This window comes from Ovis canadensis, chromosome 14 (genome assembly GCF_042477335.2).
Source record: "Ovis canadensis isolate MfBH-ARS-UI-01 breed Bighorn chromosome 14, ARS-UI_OviCan_v2, whole genome shotgun sequence".
NCBI classification, from domain to species: Eukaryota; Metazoa; Chordata; class Mammalia; order Artiodactyla; family Bovidae; genus Ovis; species Ovis canadensis.
Window position 1 is genome coordinate 65,524,722 of NC_091258.1, and position 20,651 is coordinate 65,545,372.

The 20,651-nt window shown below is 50.4% G+C and overlaps 1 protein-coding gene across 1 annotated transcript; it reads left to right on the top strand.

Annotated features, from left to right (window-relative positions):
* The first annotated feature begins 2,214 nt into the window (after positions 1-2,214).
* On the top strand, positions 2,215-20,324 carry CEACAM19 (CEA cell adhesion molecule 19). Its single transcript, XM_069551049.1, has 7 exons — positions 2,215-2,269; positions 3,004-3,372; positions 13,331-13,481; positions 16,744-16,790; positions 17,825-17,907; positions 18,669-18,737; positions 19,530-20,324. Exons 1-7 carry the CDS (start codon positions 2,215-2,217, stop codon positions 19,581-19,583), a joined length of 828 nt encoding a protein of 275 aa, XP_069407150.1. The 3' UTR covers positions 19,584-20,324.
* Positions 20,325-20,651: the final 327 nt, after the last annotated feature.

Genomic DNA, 20,651 nt, shown 5'->3' on the forward strand with positions numbered 1-20,651 from the left:
GCAACAACCTTGGCAATAAAGGCTGGGTTTGCAACAATCCCTCTGAGGCAGATGGACAGAACAAACCTCAAAACAGCAGCAAAAGATCCTGAAAGAATTCTGGCAAGGAACACAACCAGGAACACCGCCTCAAGGCCTTCCAGGCGGTAGAGACGGTTTGGGAGACGAGGATTGAAAACACCTCCAGGGAAACACACTTCCCACGAGCAGGGTCACAAATCTGGGAGGCAGGGCAAGTCCATAGACAAGTTGGATAATAATTACAAATAACGGGCATTTACTGGCCCCTGCCTGCAAAGTCTCCTTACTCCTCCCAACAGCCCCATAAGTAAGGGTGTTTGCACCATCCTCCAGAGGAGGAAACCAAAGTTCCAAGAGGTGAACTCTTGCGCCCAAGATCCCATAACCAAGTGGTGGCAAAGCTGGGCTGAGAGCCAGGCTCAGCCACTCACAGCAGGGCAGTCCTGGAATCTACAGATGTTCAGACATCTGGACCATGCCCGCCTTGAGACAGTTCAAAGTCAAGATTTCTTTCCTGTCCCAACCTAAGGACTCTGGGATTTTCCTGGTGCTTCAGTGGTTAAGACTCAGTGCTGACAATGCTAGGGGCTCGAGTTCAATCCCTGGTCAGGGAACTAAGATCCCACGTGCCATGCAGCGCTGCCAAAAGATTTTAAAAGAAGAAGAAGAAAAAGGAAAAGAAAGAAAAGTGTTCCAACCTGGGGACTCTGGAAGATGCCAATCTCTGAAGTATGTCCAACACACACACACATACACACACACACACACACACACACACACACACACTGCTACGTGATGCATGGGACCCTGACTTGGTGTTCTCTCCTCCTGCAAGACAAGAAATCTCACCTGGCATCAACCCCGTCAGATCCCTAGGTGTGCGCTGTCCCATAGAAGTTTCTCTGACGATGATGGAAATGTCCTGTACCCATGCTCTCAAGTGTGGTTGCCACTGGCCACATGGGGCTGTTGAGCACTTGAAAGTGGTTATTTCGAGGAACTAGGTTTTCTAAGGCATTACATTTCAATTAATTTAAATTTATATAAATAGCCTTAGGTGGCTATGGTCAGAGCACAATCCTGGACCCTCCAGCACCCAGGTCATGCCCCAACAGAGCTCAAAATTACACTTGGTCCTCCTACTTCTCCAGCTTCACCCCCCAACACACACCTCCTCCCTGCTCGGCCCTCCATTCTTCCAGGATTTTGCTGACTCCTCAGTGCACCTCGAGGGCTGTCTCAGCCTCCATGCCTTTTGCCTATGCTGTTTACACTGCCTGGTATACCTTTTCCCAATCCATCCCACTGCATTCCTCCTCCTACTCTAGGTCTCAGCACAGACATCCCCTCCTCCAGGAAGTCCGCCCTGCCTCTCTGGCTGAGTAAGGCATTCCCTCAGGTTCTCCTGGGCCCTGAGGCTCCTCCATCCCAGCATTGATGATCACTCTGTATCATCATTGTCTGGGGATGGGCCTCTCTCTCACACACACACACACGTGCATACACACACACAGAACTGTGAGCCCCGTTGTGGACCGAGGGCAGAGCAGGAGCCGTCTCAGTCATCACCATGTTCTCAGCATCACTTGGCCCAGGGCTGGGCATAGTGTGTGCATGTTGGAATGAATGAACAGGGGGATGTTTTGGAACAACTATGCTAAGAGCTTCAGAGTTAGCCAGCCACAGGTCAGATTCCATCTCCACCTGCTGATTGACTTGCCTCTCTCCTTGAGCCTCAGTTTTCTCATTTCATGGAATGGAAAGTTATGCATGGTGAATATAGGATGAGATATTTGAACAAGGTATTACCTACTTCCTTGCCTGGCCCAGGGGGATTGCTCAATCCAAGGCTGCTGTGACTGTTGGTTTTGCTGTTATAATTACTGGCTTGCTACTGACAGGGAAGAAGAGATGTAAAGGGGTCAAGGGAGGAGTCTTGCTAGGAAGTTCCTCAGTCACCCTGGAAAACTGGTTCAGTCAGCTTCTGTGCAGATCATCCTTCATCTGAAGGAGCACAGGTGAGGCCTTCAGAGCTTATGGGAAAGGGGTGCTAGGCTGGGCCGGCCTCAGCCATGTCTCAGAGGCACCCCAGGATTCCCACTGAGTGGGCTCACTTCGGATAGCCAGGGCCCCACCTTCGGGCCCCCTCGGTGTCCAGTAGGTGGCCCCTTGGCATCTCTGTAGGACACCAAGATGGAGATTCCTGCTGGGTCCCAGCACGCCTTCCCCAACAGCCTCCTGCTCTCAGGTAAGGAGGAAACGTACCCCCAGGGCTGAGGGGAGAAGGGGTTCTTAGCCCAGGGGCTGAGGTTTCCTCTTGAAAGAAGGGAAAGTTTGTCAGGGGAAGGGAAATTATGACATTAAGATGGGAGGGAGGGGCAGAAGAATCACAACCTCATCCCCATTTAACCTGTGGAGTTTTCTAGAATGTCAGGGCCACGAAGGCTGGAATTTACTTCTGCTTGATTCCCTGCTGAATTCCCAAGGCTTAGAAATCTAGAGAATTTTATTTTCTTTTATTATTGTTTTGGCTGTACCACGCAGCATACGGGATCTTAATTCCCTGACCAGGGGTTAAACCCACACCCCCTGCCTTGGAAGTCTTAACTATTGGACCACCAGGGAAGTCCATAAAGAATTTTAGACATATCATATATAACTGGTATTGTAACATGAACAATATATTGGTTAAACAATTATTAGTTAGACAAATTAATAAATCAGTTCAAAGAGTCCATGTGTTTGGAGGCAGATCACATACCATCTCCAAGCCAAAAAACTTTCTGGACCGATGGGATGGCAGATCTGTGACATTCATACCTGGATTCCCACTCTTGCACCCAGAGCAGACATCACTAATCAATCCCAGTGTTGCTGCCAATGAGCAGCACTCAGAGCCTGCAGTTGAGGACAAATAAGGAGGAGAATGCTATGGTCCCCGCCTGACACTTCTGATCCCAGGCCTCCCCTGTAACCCCACAGCCTCCATCCTGGCCCTCTGGGTTCCCCAAGGCTCCTGGGCAGCCCTGCGCATCCAGAAGATTCCAGAGCAGCCTCAAATGAACCAGGACCTTCTGCTGTCTGTCCAGGGCATCCCAAACACCTTCCAGGACTTCAGCTGGTACCTGGGGGAGGAGGCCCATGGTGGCACAATGCTATTCACCTACATCCCCAAGCTACTACGACCCCAGAGGGATGGCAGTGCCATGAACCAGCGAGACATCGTTGGCTTCTCCAACGGCTCCATGCTGCTGCGTCACGCCCAGCCCAAAGACAGCGGCACCTATCAGGTAGCTGTCACCATCAACCCTTCCTGGACCATGCGGGCCAAGACTGAGGTCCAGGTGGTCGGTGAGTGTTGGGCACTGGGGGAAGAAGTGGGGAGGCTAATGCAACCTGAGCAGCCACCAAGCTCTGTGCAAACATTTGGTCCTCTTGTTCCTTCATGCAACATATATTGGCTGAGCATTTACTCAGTACCAGCCCCGAAGCTGTCATTTAATCCTCTGGGGCATTAGCTAAGAACACATCTATTGAATGCTTACTTTGTGCCAGACACTGAGCCGGACCCTGGAGAATGCACCATTCATTTATTCTTCACATGCATGAATTCATGAAATGTGTATTGAGCACCTACTGTATGCCTAGCCTTGAGGGATCTATGTTCATAAGTCAAGAATTTATTGGGAATTCCCTGGCAGTCCAGTGGTTAGGACTTGGCACTTTCACTGTGGGGACCCAGGGTTGATCCCCAGTCAGGGAACTAAGATCCCACAAGCTGCACAGTACAGTAAAAGAAAAATGTGTTGATGAATCTACTCTGAGCAAAACAGAGACATGGTGGCAGACGACAGCACAGCTAGTATTTCCTGGGTACTTGTTATGGATCAAAACCAGCTCTAAACAGCTGCCCCAGAACACAACTTCTCAATCCGGGCACTATTAATGTTTTGGACTGGCTATTTCTCTGTAGCAGAGGCTACACGTTCTGTGCACTGACAAGTATTTAGCACCTTCCCCGGGCTCTAGTCACTAGATGCTAATAGAGCCCTCCCAGGAGTGACAACCAAAAATGTCTTCAGACATTGCCAAACGTCACCCCTGTTTGAGAACCACTGCTGCTGCTGCTAAGTGGCTTCAGTCATGTCCAACTCTGTGCGACCGCCATAGACGGCAGCCCATACCCTATATTAATTCATGTGTTTCTTTTCTCAGAACTCCATGAATGGTTATGTGCCAAGTATTTCTCAATAAAGCTGGGAGTGGAATGACAACTTTTCCAGGCAGACTTGGTCACTCACCATCTAGGTCCCCAGAGGACTCTGCTCATCCCTTTACCTTCCTGATTGCCCTCATGTGTTCTAATTTATCACCTTGAGAACTTGTTTTGTGCTAATTCCCTGGTGTTCCGGTGGTTACGACTCCTTGCTTCCACTGCAGAGGGCACAGGTTCGATCCCTGGTTGGGGAACTAAAATTTCACATGCGCATCAGTGCAGCCAAACAAACAGAGCACAGAGTAAGAAAAATGGAACATACTTACCCTTTTATTTTTTGATTAATGCTTATGAAGTATAGTTGCTTTACAATGTTGTGTCATTACTGTCCTTACTGTACAGAAAAGTGAATCAGCCATACATACATCCCCTCCCTTTTGAACTTCCTTCCCATTCAACTCACCATTAAGTAGAGTCCCTATACTATACTGTTAAATGACTTGTTATAGGTAAATGCCAGCTTTACCCATAACAACTCACTTAATCCTCACTGCAGTAAGGTAACTGCTAAGTAGGTAACATTATTAGATCCATTTTACAGATGAGGAAACTGAGGCACAGAGAGGTTAGACTTGTCCAGTAAAAATAAATAAATAAATAATGATGTGATCTAGAATAGGCTTTGCTGAGAAAGTAGGCAAAAGAAGAAAGGGAGTCCTGAAGATTTGTAGGGCAAGAGCTCCTGGTAGAGGGAACAGCATGTGCAAAGGCCCTGAGGTTAGACTAGTTTGGTGTGTTTAAAGTATAGACAGATGGACTCCATAGCTAGAAGACAGTGAGCGAGGTGGGTGTAGGGAGGTGAGGTCTGAGAGGTAGACAGGGGCCAGGCTCATAGGCCACGACAAGACTGACAAGAAGCCACAAGAGGGTTTAAGCAGGAAAGTGATCGGATTCACAGCTTAACCTATCCATCGGGCACAGGGCAGGTTGAATCTCTGTTTTATCCTGAAGGTTTGAGGCAGGGTATCAGGCAGCTCACCGTCAAATCAGCAGCAGAGATGGGACTCGAATGCAGCGCCTCCTGAATTAGACACACACTGCCTCTGCAGGAGCTAAATTCCTCATCCACTCCTCCTTCAGCAAGCACCCGCTAAGGGCCACCTCCTCAAGGCCTCCTCTGTGTCTGGCCGGTACTGAGCTGTGCTGGGGACGGAGTGGTGACCGAGGCAGCCCTGACCTTCCCCTTCTGGAGCTCACAGCCCAGTGAGGGAGACAGATATGAACTTCATAATCACACACACATACAATAGAATCTTATGCACAGTGCAGGTACTTGGAAGGAAAGTGCAGGAATTATGAGATTGTAAAGAGGGGTGTCAGGGAGGTTGCCTGAAAAGATGATCCTTCAACAAAGTTTGAATGATGATCGACAGTTCTTTTTTTTTTTTTTTTAATACTTTTTGTTTTGGTTGCTCTGGGTCTTAGCTGTGGCATGCACCATGTGGGATCTAGTTGCCTGACCAGGGATTGAACCCAGGCCCCCCACATTGGAAGCACAGAGTCTTAGTCACTGGAACCACCAGAAAAGTCCCCTGGAAGTTCTAATTAGGGAAGAAAGGAGCTCTGGAAGGTATATGGGCAGAGGGCTCAGCCTGTGCATAGGGCCTGGGGCAGGAAGCTGCAGGGCTCATGAATTAGCTGGCAGGAGGCCAGCCTGGCTGAGGCAGGGCAGTGAATGGGGGCATCCTAGGAGGCCAGCACTGCAGGATAAATTTGAGCCAAGGCCAGGGGCTTCCCTGGTGGCTTAGACAGTAAAGGATCTGCCTGCAATGCAGGACACCTGGGTTTGATCCCTGGGTTGGGAAGATCCCCTGGAGAAGAGAATAGCAACCCATTCCAGTATTCTTGCCTGGAGAATTCCATGGACAGAAAAGCCTGGCAGGCTATACAGTTCATGAAGTCATAAAGAGTCGGACCTGACTGAGCAACTAACACTTGGGTTGTAAGGCTAGAAGCTCTCTCCAACTGACTCAGAGTGGGGGTGTCTTGTAGAACCCCAGAGGTAGCCCCTGGGATATGGGCTCTATATTAGGCCTGGGTTCACAGCTGCTTCTTCAGAGCCTAGAACAGGGCCAGTCACACTGTTGCATGAATGAATGGACCAGGCACCCAGCCTGGAGGGTGGGAAAGGAAGCTTTGCAGAAAGCAGGTTCTCCCTCCCCCTCCAGAGGGTGCCATCTCTGGCCTCATCTCTGCTCCAGGGCTCCATTCTCTTCTCACAGCAAGGATTCCTACCAAGACACTGCACAGGCTTTGCGCATTCTGAGTCTTCTCTTCCAAGATGCAGAGATAGAGAGAAAGGGAGCTGGAGAGACAGACAGACAGAGAATCTGATTGGCCTTATCTGGCCTGTGGGTCTGCTTCCCCTTGAGTCAAAGGCCCACCCCTTTTCCGAGGAGATGGGATCAAGTACAACAAACCAGAGGGGAGCTGGGGATGATGAGCCAGGACTCAACGGTCACTATCATTTTGTTCATCATCAATCTCCTACTGCCCAGAGCATGGCTTAGCACACATGAGCAGCTTAAATATTTGCAACCCCATCTCTGATTTATGAGGCACTTACTACTTGCCGGCACCTCCCACTAAGTGCTTTGCCAACCTCACTTCATTCCATTCCCATAAGAACATTGCAGGTAGCCCTGGGATGGTCCCCATTTTACAGAAGGGTAAATGGAGGCCCAGAGTGGGCCCCAGAGCATGCCTCTGGGAAAAGGAGGAGCCAAGTGCACAGCCCTGGCCCTCCTGCCATGAGGTTCTTACACACGGACTCCCATGGAAGTACTGAGGGGTCCCCTCGGAGAAAGCAAGCAAAGGAGGTGGGGAATGGCCTTGATTTCAGAGGGCTGAGCACAGGGAGCAGGGAAGCCAGGCAGTTCAGCCCAGCATAAAAAGAAGAGCAGAGGAAAAGGCAGAGGGAATTAGGGATAGGCTTGGTTGGGAGGGTCCTCATGTTAGGGTGGGTGTCCTCAGCCCCAGACATTTACATTGGAGGGGCCCCAAATTCAGCCCCCCAACCTAGGTGGGAATGCAAATGGCCAACAGCACTTCTAGCATCCCAGGTAACTCACACACTCAATCTCTCTTCATCATGAGGGAGTTTGGCTGTAACAGAAGCCAACTCCGACTGGCATGTGCAGGAAGGTGTTTTTAGGGGTTTTTTACATTTATCTTTTAAATTTATTTATTTGGCTGTGCCAGGTCTTAGTTGCGTCACGTGCGATCTTCTAGTTCCAGTATGTGGACTCTAGTTCCCTGACCAGGGATTGAACCCAAGCCCCCTGCATTGGGAGCTCAGCATCTTAGCCGCTAGACCACCAGGGAAGTCCCCAGAAAGGGGTTTAATAAAGCTTAGCATGTCTAAAAAAAAATACACATCAATTTATTGAAAACTCGGACTCACAGGCATGAAAAACCTTATGGTTACCAAAGGGGATGAGGAGGGATAAATGAGGAATATGGGATACAGAGCATTATATATAAAATAGATAAACATGAGGGTTTACTGCATAGTGCAGGGAACCATTGGAGAAGGAAACGGCCACCCACTCCAGTATTCGAGCCCGGAGAATTCCACGGACAGAGGAGCTCGGCGGGCTACAGTCCACGGGGTCGGACATGACTGAGTGACTAACACTACTACAGGGAACCGTAGTCAGTATCCTGCAACAATTTACAATAAAAGAATCTGAAGCTATACAGCTAAAACTAGCCCAACGTTGTAAACTAACTATAGTTAAATTTAAAAAAAAAAAACTATTAAAAAATAAAATGAAAAAGGTCATACATGTTCACAGGACCTTCCCGAGGCTAGAAACAAGAAACAAGGTATAAATAACTTGGTGGAACTGCTCTGACTGGAGTAGCCATTGCCCACATCTGGGCCCCTTGGGGCCCAGAACTCCTGCCTGAGGGCCCTTGGAAGGCTGCATTCATTCACGTATTCATGCAATGAGTATCGACATCAAGCACCTACTGTACGCCAGGCACTGAGTTTACAGAAGGAAAGTACAAAGATCACTGCTCTTGTGGAGTTTATACGTCGGTAGATGTGCAGGCTCCAGCCTCACCATCACAGGCCCCACGTGGTACCTGCATCTGTGGCTTCACACGGATGCTTCTAACTCAGGGAGCCCGGCTCACATGACAGGTTCCCATGGAAAAAGAACCTAAGAAAGAGGGTCTCTGGCAGGACTCCCAAGACGTATGACTCACAGAAACACAAGTGAAGGCTCAGGATGTATAGATACTATAAACCATCCCCAGTTTACAGATGACAATACTGGGGCTCAGAGAGGAGAAGTCAGTTTCCTGAGGTCACACAGCCCACAAGCAACAGCAACTTGGCTCAAAAGTACAGAGGGGAGCCACAGTCCCAGAAACCTATTCATGAGGGTTTGGGGCCTCTGAGCAACTCTGCCTGGTTTCCTCAAAGTCTTCAGGCCCTTTGATACCCATGGGGATTAATTGTGGAGCCTGACTGCCCCTGATTGACCATGTACAGTGCGTTTCTCACACAGGTATCATCTATGCCCTCCCACCCATGGCATGGCAATCCCCATTTTACAGATGGGAAAACTGAGGCACAATCTGAGTAACTTGTCTAGGTCACCCACATAGGGAGAAGCAGGTGCTGGACTGGAACCCGGGCTAGTTGGCTCCAGAGTCCATGCTTCTAGTTAGGTCTTGATTTTGCTGGAGTGTTAACAGCTATCATCGTTAACTAACTATATGAAGTCAAGAGTTTAGTCCTGACCCACAATGCAGTTACAGAATTAGACACAAAGCCTGCCCTTGAGGCCCTAGCTGAAACCAAAGCCCCCCCTGGCTTAGGGAGTTCTTTGCCACTCAGGATCAAGTTTGAGCTGCCAATAATGAAATTGAATTTGGTGCAAGCAAGACACCGCTTGAGAGTGGCCAGAGAATGGAGAAGGGAACTTGTACTCTAAAAGCCTCTTCCCTCTGAAGGGAGAGGAGTAGGGGGGTTTTAAGGGTTAGGAAACAAACAGGGCATCAGGGCTCTAGGAAAGAGGTGGAGATTTCAGGGGCAGCCTCGGGCACGCGCAGTCACCATGCTCCTTTGCACACAGCTCTAACTGAGCCTTTGCTGTTTTAGTCGTTAAGTCACCTCTGACTCTTTTTAACCCCATGAACTGTAGCCCACCAGGCTCCTCTGTCCATGGGGTTTCCCAGACAAGAATACTGGAGTGGATTGCCATTTCCTTACCCAGGGGATCTTCCTGACCCAGGGATCGAACCCAAGTCTCCTGCATTGGCAGGCGGATTCTTTACCACTGAGCCACCAAGGAAGCTAATTTTGCCTAGCAGAGTATAAATCCCCTCTTTGGGCAGAGATCTAACGAAACAAAGGTAACTCTCGGACACCTCCAGGTCTCAGCTGCACAGGCGCACTCATGGGTCATGTCAGAGCCAGTTTGGGGGCGATTGACCCCTGCATATCTCTTAGCACACAGCTGCAAAGCATCGCTGGAAGATATCAAGTGCTTTGAAACAAACACGGAGATAAATCAGAGCAAGTGTTCTTCAGCTCTCAGGGCTTGGTATGAACACACAGAGATAAATGAGACAAGTCGGCCTTCTTGGAGCTAGCCAGTTCAGTCTGGTTTTGTCTCGGGTCTTTGCAGCATCCTGTTGATAAAACATAACTAACCTGTGTGGTTTAAAAAAAAAATACAGTTTTTGTACCTGGGACCTGGACTGCATAGACTGCATAACCCGGGTGTCAATATGACCTTTAGTGAAATGGCCAAAACTTTCAGAGGCTTTGTTCTTGTGTCTGTAAAATGGGGGCAACGACATCGCCACCATCACAGGACCCTTTAGGTCCCCAATATTTTTGGCACCAGGAACAGGTTTTGTAAAAGACAATTTTTCCGTGGCAGGCTGGGTGGGGTGAGTCATTTGGGGATGATTCAAACGCATTACTATTATTATGCACTTTATTTCTGTTTATTATTACATCAGCTCCACCTCAGATTATCAGGCATTAGATCCCAGAGTTTGGAGACCCCCTGCTTTAGAGGACTGCCTGGGCAAGTTCATGTGAAGCTGCTACTTTTGAAGCTGTGGAAATGAAGGATAACCAAAAGAGGAAAACAAAGGCTATTAATTCAGAGCTTGTGTGTAGCAGGGGAGTCATCCACTCTCCCTTGCATTTTGGCAGAGACTCAAAGGCAGGCAGAAAAGCCTTGGAATGGAAAACAGGAAAGGCTACATGCGTGTCCTTGTGGGAGGCTGTTGGCACAGAAAAGCGCGAGAGCCTAGGTGATTGGTTACGGTACGTGTTTGGCTTTCTCTGGCTGGCCCTGAGTTAGAAAAAACAGGGACGAAAATTAGGGAGGCTGTCAGTTGTTAATCAAGTCCTGGCCATTTGGCACTGATTGTTACAGAAGCTATTATTCAGCTTCCTGCATTGTCACCGGGATGGAAATGGAAATCTGGCTTCCTGTAAGTCTGACTTTAGCTGGCTTTCTGGGCTGTTTGTAAGAGGGTTGGTTTCCTAGGCAGTTCGCGGCACCTTGTGAGTCAGAATTCTGTTCTCAGGGCTGGTCTGACAGTTGTTGGTTTGCGCACTGGTCTCTCAAAGTACTTTTTCAATGTGATTCTATCTAATCAAAGATCAACATGGAGGGACTTCCCTGGTGGTGCAATGGTTAAGAAGCCACCTGCTAACACAGGGGCCACAGGTTCGATCTCTGGTCCGGGAAGATCCCACATGCCGTGGGGCAGGTACGCCTGTATGCCACAAGTACTGAACCCACGCTCTAGAGCCTGAGAACCACAGCTGCTGAACTCCATGCGCCCTAGAGCCTGTACTCAGCCTCAAGGGAAGCCACTGCAATGAAAAGCCCTCACACAGCAATGAAGTGCAGACCCCGCTCCACAACTAGAGAAAGCTCCCGTGCAGCAACAAAGACCCAGTGCAGCCAAAAATAAAATTAAAAATAAAAGGATCAACATGGATAAATCTACTCCATGGAAGACCCAGATTTTTTGTTAGTAGAACTGAGAATAGGTGGTCCCAGAGACCAGTGAAGAGACAAGCCAAAAGAAAAGAAGTTTCAGTGCTGGAAGGAGAAACAGAATGTGAGGCTCGGTTCCAGCTACTTCTTGCTGTGGGACAAACTCAGTGGTATAAAACAACAACCACTTTATTATGTTCATGATTTCTGGGGTCAAAAATACAGAGAGCTTCGTGATATCCAGCCTCAGATGAACGGCTTCGAAAGGCTGCGCTTGGCTCAAATGCCGGAAGCTAAACGCACCCAGAGGCGTCTTCATGTACTTGCTGTCAGCTGGGAGCTCAGCTGGGGCTATCAATAAGATCATTGATCCTATGGATCAACGTGTCCTCACCAGTGTGATGTCACGTGTCCTCACCAGCGTGACTGCTTGGGCTTCCTCACAACATGGTAGCTGGTTCTGGGTTCATGATGGGAAAGCATGGAAAGAGCAAGTGTTCTGGAAGGCCACAGCAGAAATTCCGTGGCTTCTTCTGACCCAGCCTTGGAAGTCACACACCTTGAGCTACACCGTATTCTTCTGATTACAAGTGAATCACTAAGGTTGGCCCACATTCAAGGGAGGGAGATTAGACCTTCCACTAGACAAGAGAGTGGCAAAGTCATATTGAAGACGGGTGTTCAGTTGCAATCAACTTCGGAAAATACAGTGATTCACAGGCTGGCTCTCCACAAGCTCACTGCCTATAATAAAAGGCAGAAAAACTTCCTTGGTGGTCCAGTGGTTGAGAACCCGCCTGCAAGGCAGAGGATACCATTTGGATCCGTGGCCCGAGAAGTGTTCACATGCCTTAGCGCAACCAAGGCTGCATACCACAGCTACTGAAGAGCACCAAAGAGCCCTGGATGCAGGACACAACGGAGACCCAGCGCGGCCAAAAATAAAGAAAAATTTTAAAATACATAATGTTTTTAAAAATAATAAAATAAAAGGCAGAAAAGATAGCCAAAAATAAAGAAAAAATTTAAAATACATAATGTTTTTAAAAATAATAAAATAAAAGGCAGAAAAGATAGCCCCAAATAAGTAAAATTTTTAAATAAATAATATTTTTTAAAATAATAAAATAAAAGGCAGAAAATATAAACAAGCTGTGAAAATCATGTGAATCAGGGAAGTTTTCTGCTACAGCAACAGAAACTGCTTCTGGCTGACTTAAACAGAAAAGGAACAAATTCAAGGATCCTAGACAACTCAGAGAGTCTCCAGAATGGCAGGGAGCTGGGCTTGGAACGTGTTGTATGTTGAATTGCATCCTCAGTTGCTTCAGTCGTGCCCAACTCTTTGCGACCCTGTGGACTGTAGCCCACCAGGCTCTTCTGTCCATGGGCTTCTCCAGGCAAGAATCCTGGAGTGGGTGCCCTGCCCTCCTCCAGGGGATCTTCCTGACCCAGGGATCAAACCTGTGTCTCTTATGTCTGCTGATCTGGCAAGTGGATTCTAAGCTACCCCTTCTTGGTACCAAGAAGGACTGGGATGAAACAGATGTCCAGATTGAGATTAAAGGCTGGAGGTCTTCTTGGAAGGGGCCAGAGTCAGGTAAGGCTTGGTCCCAGATCTGGCAAGTTGAGTTTGAGAATCCTATGAGTCCTTTATGTTCCTGACAAAACAGTCCAGAACTTCATCGTTTTCCTGGAAGGATGGAGGGGTCATCAGCTGAGGCAAGAAAAAGCCGGTCACTGGAGCAAGGGTGGGGCAGCGTGTCATGAGGTAGGTGTGGGATGTGCTGAGGTTGGAAGGAAATCCTAGAGAAGCAGAGATTTTGAGGTGGGGGGAGCCAACATGTTCCATCTGGGACATGTTGACTTTTCCACGCAGCAGAATCAACCGGACAATTGGATGCTCAGATCTGAAATACAGGAGAAAGCTCTGAGCTGGGAAGATGAAATCACACATCAGTGGCCTATGGACTGTCACTGATACAGTGGGGAGGGTGGTGGGGAGGCCTTCCAAAGAATCACATGGCCCTCTCTCTCTCTCCCTCCCTAGAAAAGTCTAAGGAGCCGCCCGTTACCAGCCTGCCTGTGAGTGCTGGGATTGTGGCTGCTATCGTCATCGGATCTCTTGCCACTGGATGTATCTTTGTCGGCAGCATTGCCTATCTCCTGGTGACAAGAGGCTGGAGGGCTCAGAACCACAGGTACAGGAGCCCCAGCCCTGTCTCCTTCCTGTCAAGTCTTCTCTCCCTCCCCTCTTGGATCCCCTTGATTCTTCTTCCCTAAGTCACATCATCCAGCTCACACACAATCTCATCCATCCTGGAACCCCTGAGGTGGAGAGGATCTTCCTACCTTATATTAGACAGAATTCCGCATTGCAAGGGACAGAGACCTCACCTTTATACTGGCTTAGCAAGTAATAAGAAATGTTCTTGTCCTATATAAGTGAGCTTCAGGTATGGCCAGATCCAGGGGCTCAATTCTATCAAGAAACTCTGATAGAATGCAGACCTCTCAACTCTCCTTTTCTCCACGGTGGCTCCATTTCCAGGAAGGTTCTCCCCTTAAGGTGTGACAAGATAGCTCTCAGTGGCTCTCGGCTTATAGTCCAGCTCAGCCACCCAAGAGGAAAAATAGGACCTTTTTCCTGATAGTTCCATCAAATACCCCAGAGCTGCCTCTCACAAGCTTAACTAAATCACATGTCCTTAAATGAAACAATCACCATGGCCAGGTCTTAGAATGCAAAGTTGAGCTACTTGTATAACCTTGGAGACAGAGACATAAACCCAGCTCTACATGATGAAATGGATTGAGAGTGGCGAAGGTTCCTCAAAAGAAAACCAGATGTAATTGCCAAAGAATGGGAGTAGATGGTGGGCAGGCAAAGGCATCAGATGGTGCTTACCTCTGAGGGGCTGGGTAGGCAGGAAGGAGGGAGAGGCAAAGACAGAGAGAGAAGGGGGAGGAGGCCTGTTTTCCCAGGGAACAGTGTATTCATGAAAAATTCCTTTCTCATGAGAAGGGTGCAGCCTCCTCAGAACTTTGTCTCCTACCTTGATTCTGAGCTAAGATGTCTAATTTCACTTCCACTCAGTAATCCCTAGAAAATGAAAGCCGTAATTTTGTTTCCTCTCTCGACTCTTCCTTACGTGTTATAGTTTCCTGACCTTCAAGATTCTGTTTCCCCTGAATATGTTCTAATTTAGGGGTGGCAAACAGGTTTCACCTCCCAGCCCAATTCTGATCAGTAAATTAACCTACACATATTTGTTGAGGGCCTGCTATAGGCCAGGTACTATTCTAGGCACTAGACAGCTTAACGGAAAAGGAAGTGGGGAGTCCCATCTAAGTTAGTGAGAAAAGATGCTGCGATGGATTAACCATGTCTGCCACAGTCATATCAAAGGAAGTGGAGGCACATAAGCCATACCTGCTAGACATCCTTGTCTTCTCAAAGGTGATACAAAAAGAGGTGATGCGGGACGTCTCTGGTGCTCAGGTGGTTAAGAATCCACCTTGCAATGCAGGGGATGAGGGTTCAATCCATGGTCGGGGAACTAAGATTCCACACGCCGAGGGGCAACTTAGCCTGTCCCGCAACTAGAGAAGCCTGCTTGCCACAACTAAGCCCGGATGCAGCCAAAATAAGTAAATGAAAGGGAGCTGCAGTCCGTGGAGTCATGGAGAGAAGGGCACGACGGGGCAAACACACACACACACAAACACCAGAGTTGCCATAGCCTTAGAGACTAGAAGTCATTTACCAAATGGCGCAGAACTGGCCTGTGAGTGGCAAATTCTCAAGATAGTGAACCCTACCTGCCTACCTTGTAAGCTCCAGAACCAAAGCTAGACACTGTATATCCTGACCCTCTGACCAGCTTCCTTCCCACAGGGCCAGTGATTCTAGGTAAGTTTGAAACATTTCCAAATCTAAAAATTGTTTAACCTTTTGATGACATTTTTAAAGTTATGATATTTTTAAAGGCGTTGAATCAGATGGGGAAAAGAAGTCCTTTTTCTTCTCTTTTTGCATGATTCTGAGAGCAGCAAATGAACACCTTGATCAGGTTTTTTAATGCCTTTCTAATGCTTGCTAGCTTCTATGAAGAGAAAATCAGCAACATGTGGAGCTACAAATCTAAACCACTGTTTGACTTTTCCTTTCTCACTTTCTATATTTACGATCAGCTGTATGGAGTTTTATTTTCATTCACAATGTAACAGCTTCCAACTGGTCTCCCTGCTGCCACTCCCACACCCACAGTCTGTCTCCCAGTCCCCCGATTAGCAGCCAGAGAGTCTGTTAAAATTGGTCAGAGACACCCCTGGTGGTTCAGTGGTTAAGAATCAGCCTTGCTATGCAGGAGACATGGGTTCGATCCCTCGCCTGGGAACTAAGATCCCACAGGCAACTAAGCCCGGGCGCTGTAGCTACTCAGCCAGCAAAGATCCCACATGATGCAGTGAAGATTCCCCCCGGCTGCAACTAAGACTCAACAGAGCCAAATAAAGAAAGAAATCAGTCAGTTCTGGTCCTGGAGTCAAGGCCAAAGTCCACTCCATGGTCACAAGACCCAGCTCAATCGGCCACGCACCCTCTCGCCTCCCTGACCTCCCCTCTTGCCACTCTTTCCCTCACTCTCTGCCCCAGCCACACTCCCCTCCCTACTATTCCTTTGCTGTCCCAGCTCCTGCCTCAGGACCTTTGCACAGACTGTCATCTCTACTTGGAACTTTCTCCTCTTGATTTCTGCACACCTGGTCCCCCTGGCTACTTCAAGCCTTTGCTCAGTTGTCACCTTCTCGATGAGGCACCCCAAACCACCCTGCCTGAAACTGCACACACACACACACACACACACACACACACCACCCTCTGCCCCCTGCAGTCCTCATTTTCCTTCATCCCACTTTTCATTCCCTGATGTTCAATGTCCCATCATTCATTCGAATCCTCTCCCTCTCTCCTCACTACGGCGTCCGCTCCAGGAGACCAGGGGTCTTTGTCAGTCTTGTTCCCAGCTGTGTCCCCAGTGACTTCAACAGTGCCCAGCCTGTGGTCAGTGTTTCTATAAATATTTGTTTAGTGAATTAATGAGTTCGTGGTAGGGAGGTCACATACTTTTTAAATAAGGGTATTCAAAAGAGGCGATTTAAAGATTAATATTAAGGAAATCATGGAACAGGTAGGTGGAGCTGCATCATTCAGGTGGCCTGTGTAACTGACGAGGTTAAGGATGCCCTCTGTAAGGTGGGAGCAGGGAAAACCCGAGGAACAACCGTGTGCCTGGGGATTATGGGTGAAGAAGCTGGGATGGGGCAGGACTTGTCCTGGGTCGTTCTGAAGCAGGGATCCTCTCTCTTTAGGGCCTGATGGGTTTTCCAGCTTCTGTGAGTCTCTGTCCAGCCACCTGAGCATCTTTCGATTCTAATATCCTTTTCTCCACGTGCCCCCAGGATAACAGCCACAGAGAAACCAGAGCTGGGCCCCAGTCATCGTGCTGGTAAGCCAGAGGCCCCCGTCTCACAACCCGGCTCTCCTCAGGGCCCCCTCCTCCTCTGCCTCTCAGCCAAAAACTCCCTTGTTGTCCCCAGTTTGGGGCCTCCCAATCACTTCCCCTACCCAGAGCTTGCTGGGACTCCCCAGATTCAGCCCACAGAGTCTGAGCATGTTAGGGCTTGCCTCAAACCTGCTTCTCCTCCTTTACTCAATGTCTAGTACCCCCGTCCTCTGGTGTCTCCTGTCCTCCAACGGGTCACAGCCCAAGCCAAGCTCCATCTTCCGGATCTCCCAACCCAGTTCCCCACTGTCCTCCCAGCTCCCACACTCGTCTCCACCCCACTTCTGAGCAGAGCCCTTCTACATCTCTGACCCTGTCTCTCCTCTGCTCAAAAACCCTCTATGGCTCCCTAGCACCCTTAGGACAAAGTTCAGACTCCTTAACATGACTCTCAAGGTCCCTCATTAACTGGTCCCCTCTGTCTTTCTTGGCTTCATCTCTCATAAGTAACACTTCCATCCTCAAAACAATACAAAGAAATACATATATATATATATTGGGGTCGCCAAAAAGTTCATTCAGATTTTTCCATAAGATCTTATGGAAAAACCCAAACAAACTTTATGACCGAATATAATCCAGACAGATGAAACATAGTTCCTCAAACACCAGGGTTCTCACCGCCAGGCCTCTGCACAGCCACTCTCTTGCCTTTGCATGGCTCTTACCTCTCTTGCTATTCTCAGAGGTCCCCTCCTCCAGGAAGTCCTCCATGACCCCCCTCCAGGAGCCCTATGGGCTCCCCAACTCCAGCTCTGCACACTCTGGGTCACCCCTGACTGGGGACAGGTTTGTCTCCCCCCACTGAACCATGAGCCCCAGGAAGGCAGGGCAAGGCCAGCGCTGCCTCAGTCACTACTGTATCCCCAGCATATGGCTGGGCAAGAAGAGGGCTTAACACAAATGTTGGTTGCAGTAGCTGGGATGGACCTGAGGGCCACCTGTCAGCCGGCTCCCCCTCTTGTCCTCTGCTTCAGGTGATGACAGGATCTATGAAGCAATACCATCGCCAGTCCTCCTGGTGTCCCCTTGTGACTCGGGACCCATGAACTCTGCCACGGTGAGCCCCCCCGCCCAAAGCCTACTTTTTAACCTGCTGCCTCCCTTCCAAGTGTGCTGGGGCGCCCCAGGGTGCCTTGTCACACAGTTTGGGAACTGCTGTTCCCTGTTTAGGCCACTCCCTATTTTTAAAATATAAGCAAAAGAAACAGCACAAGACAAAGACAATTTGTCTCTGGGCGTGGAGGCGGGTGGGTGGGCTTTATCTGCTTCTTAGAAGTGTGGCAACTTAGGATTCTTATAAGAGGATTTTCTACACTGGGCAGATATTTCCTTTACAGTCAGGTGGAAAGGGTTGCTTAAAGTAAGAAATTAAGAGAGACTGGGAACTCCCTGGCGGTCCTGTGGTCAAGACTGTGCACTTTCATTGCCGAGGGTGCAGGTTCAGTCCTTGATCAGGGAACTAAGGTCTCACAAGCCTCATGGTGTAATCAGAAAAAAAAGAAGAAGAAGAAGGTGGAGGAGAAGGAAAAGGAACTTAAACAGTTAAGACTGAAAGCTTAGACCCACATGTGTCCCCGGGGAGGCTGAGCATCATCTGGGTGACTGTCAGGTCAGGTAAGCACTGGCTGCACCTCCCATGCACCCATTTCTCAGAGGAGAACGGTGAGTACAGGGAGGTTAATTCCCTTCACTTAGAGGCCTCAGAGTCAGGGAGGGGCAATGGGGACGCGGAGTCCAGGTCTGTCCCTATGCCACAGGGCAAAGGTGGGGGGTGTTAGGGTGCCGGGGGCCTGACTCACCTCTGCTCTTCCCTTGCAGCCGCCAGACCTGCCTCTGCCCCCGCCCCCACCGCCCCCACTGCCGGGGCCTGAGAACCACCCCTACCAGGTATGGAGCTGGGCGGGGGGGCGGGGGCGGACGGGGGGGGCGGGGGCGGACGGGGGGGGCGGGGGGGCGGGGGGGGCGGGGGGGCGGGGGGGGGGGGGGCGGGGGGGCGGGGGGGGGGGGGGGGGGGGGGGGGGGGGGGGGGGGGGGGCGGGGGGGCGGGGGGGCGGGGGGGGCGGGGGGGCGGGGGGGCGGGTGTGGGACCTCCAGGCTCGGTGGGCGGGGCTTCCTCTCCGACCCCGCCCCCGACTCCCGAGCTCTCGGGAAGGAAGTGCGTAGCCCCCTCGCTGAGACTTCCCGGGCAAGTCATTTCCCGTCTCCCGGGCGAGGGGCGAGGGGCGGGTTAGTTTCTTCCTTCGTCAAAGGATGCCAATGCAGTGAACTTACACAGGAAGAAATGAAGCCCAGAGAGGGGAAGGGCCTTGCCCGGGGTCACACAGCGAGTCAGAGCCCAACCGCAGGGCCCCCCGCACCCCGATCCTGGGCCTGGGTCTCAGCCAGTCGCCCGCTGCCTCGCCCTGAACTTCTGCCTCCGTCTGTGTCCCTGTGTGGCCCATCTTACGTTTCTCTGTCCGTGTCTCTCTACCCCTGAGGGGTCTCCCCGCCCCGCCCCCAGGCTCTTTGTGACCTTGTGTCTCTCCCTAACTCTTTTTTTCCTGTACTCTGCACAGAACTTTGTTTCTCTGTCTCTCTCACTCTCTCCTTGTCCCTCCTTTTCTGTGTCCCTGTCTCCCCCTGGCTCTCACCCCCAAACCACAACAACCCCTCCGTGTCCTTCCCTCCCCTTCCCCCCAGGATCTGCTGAACCCCGACCCTGCCCCGTACTGCCAGCTGGTGCCCGAGCCCTGAAGGGGTCCCAGGTGAGGCCAGCCAGGGAGAGGAGACGCCTCAGACTTCCCGCGCCGGGCCTTGAACCCGCAGAAAAGCCTCCGCAGAGACGCAGCACGACTGGGACCCGGGGCTGCCAGGTCGACAGGATGGACGCGCCCGTGGCTTCGGCAGCAGCCCGCAGGACGGTGACGGGCCTAGCTCCTCACTCCGCAGCTGAGCGAACAGCGCGCCCTGAGGTCTGGCCCTCCAGCAACCTGGCCTGGGCCCATGCCTGGGAAAAGCAGGCTCTTGCTACCCCTGCTCCACTCCAAAGCCCCCCAGAGCGTGGTCTCAGGCCTGCTTCCAGCCAGACTGCACAAGTGCCTGCTTGGCCGGGCTCCCTCATCTCAACCCGCAGCGCCCCACCCAGCTCTGTTGACCTCCCTGGAAGCCCCTTCCCCTGGGCTCCCTACCACACGTGGCCCAGAGCACAAGGCCCATGATCACAAGGACCTCAGGAACCTGAGGCCAGTTTCCACTGCTGCCGGGGCCCCTTCCCTGTCCAGGCAGACCCAGCCCCTCTTAAAATTCAGTTTCTCAGAACCTGTGTCCAACTTCTGCCCATTCCACCACCCCCACCACACCCCCAGTTCGGGGCAGCCACTTTCTCCTCTATCCCTACTCAACCCTGTCCTCAATGTGGGTTCCATCTCTCGCCCTCTAATTTATTCATCCATTCAGCAATAAATAAACTGTGTGCCCTGCACGGTTCAAAACAAACATCTCTGCTCTCCTGGAGGGTCACTCTGGCAACAGAGAGTCAAGAAACAAATAACATATGTGGTGTGTTGGCGGGAGGCATAAAGAGAGGAGGAGGGCAAGAGTGTTGGGGGACTGTGTGTGTGTGTGTGCGCACACACATGTACACACGCGCTCAGTCATTCAGTTGTGTCCAGGTCTTTTGCAGCCCCGTGGACTGTAAACCACGAGGATCCTCTGTCCATTTGATTTTCCAGGCAAGAATACTGGAGTGGGTTGCCATTTCCTCTTCTGAGGATCTTCCCAACCCAGGGATTCTTTACCCCTGAGCCACCTATGATGTGTTGG

Excerpts from the sequence above, each read along its gene's own strand:
- CEACAM19 (XM_069551049.1), top strand. The coding sequence starts at position 2,215 with ATGGAGATTCCTGCTGGGTCCCAGCACGCCTTCCCCAACAGCCTCCTG. Across the intron at positions 2,270-3,003 it reads CAACAGCCTCCTGCTCTCAG|CCTCCATCCTGGCCCTCTGG; the intron begins GTAAGGAGGAAA and ends GTAACCCCACAG. Across the intron at positions 16,791-17,824 it reads GGGCCCCAGTCATCGTGCTG|GTGATGACAGGATCTATGAA; the intron begins GTAAGCCAGAGG and ends CCTCTGCTTCAG.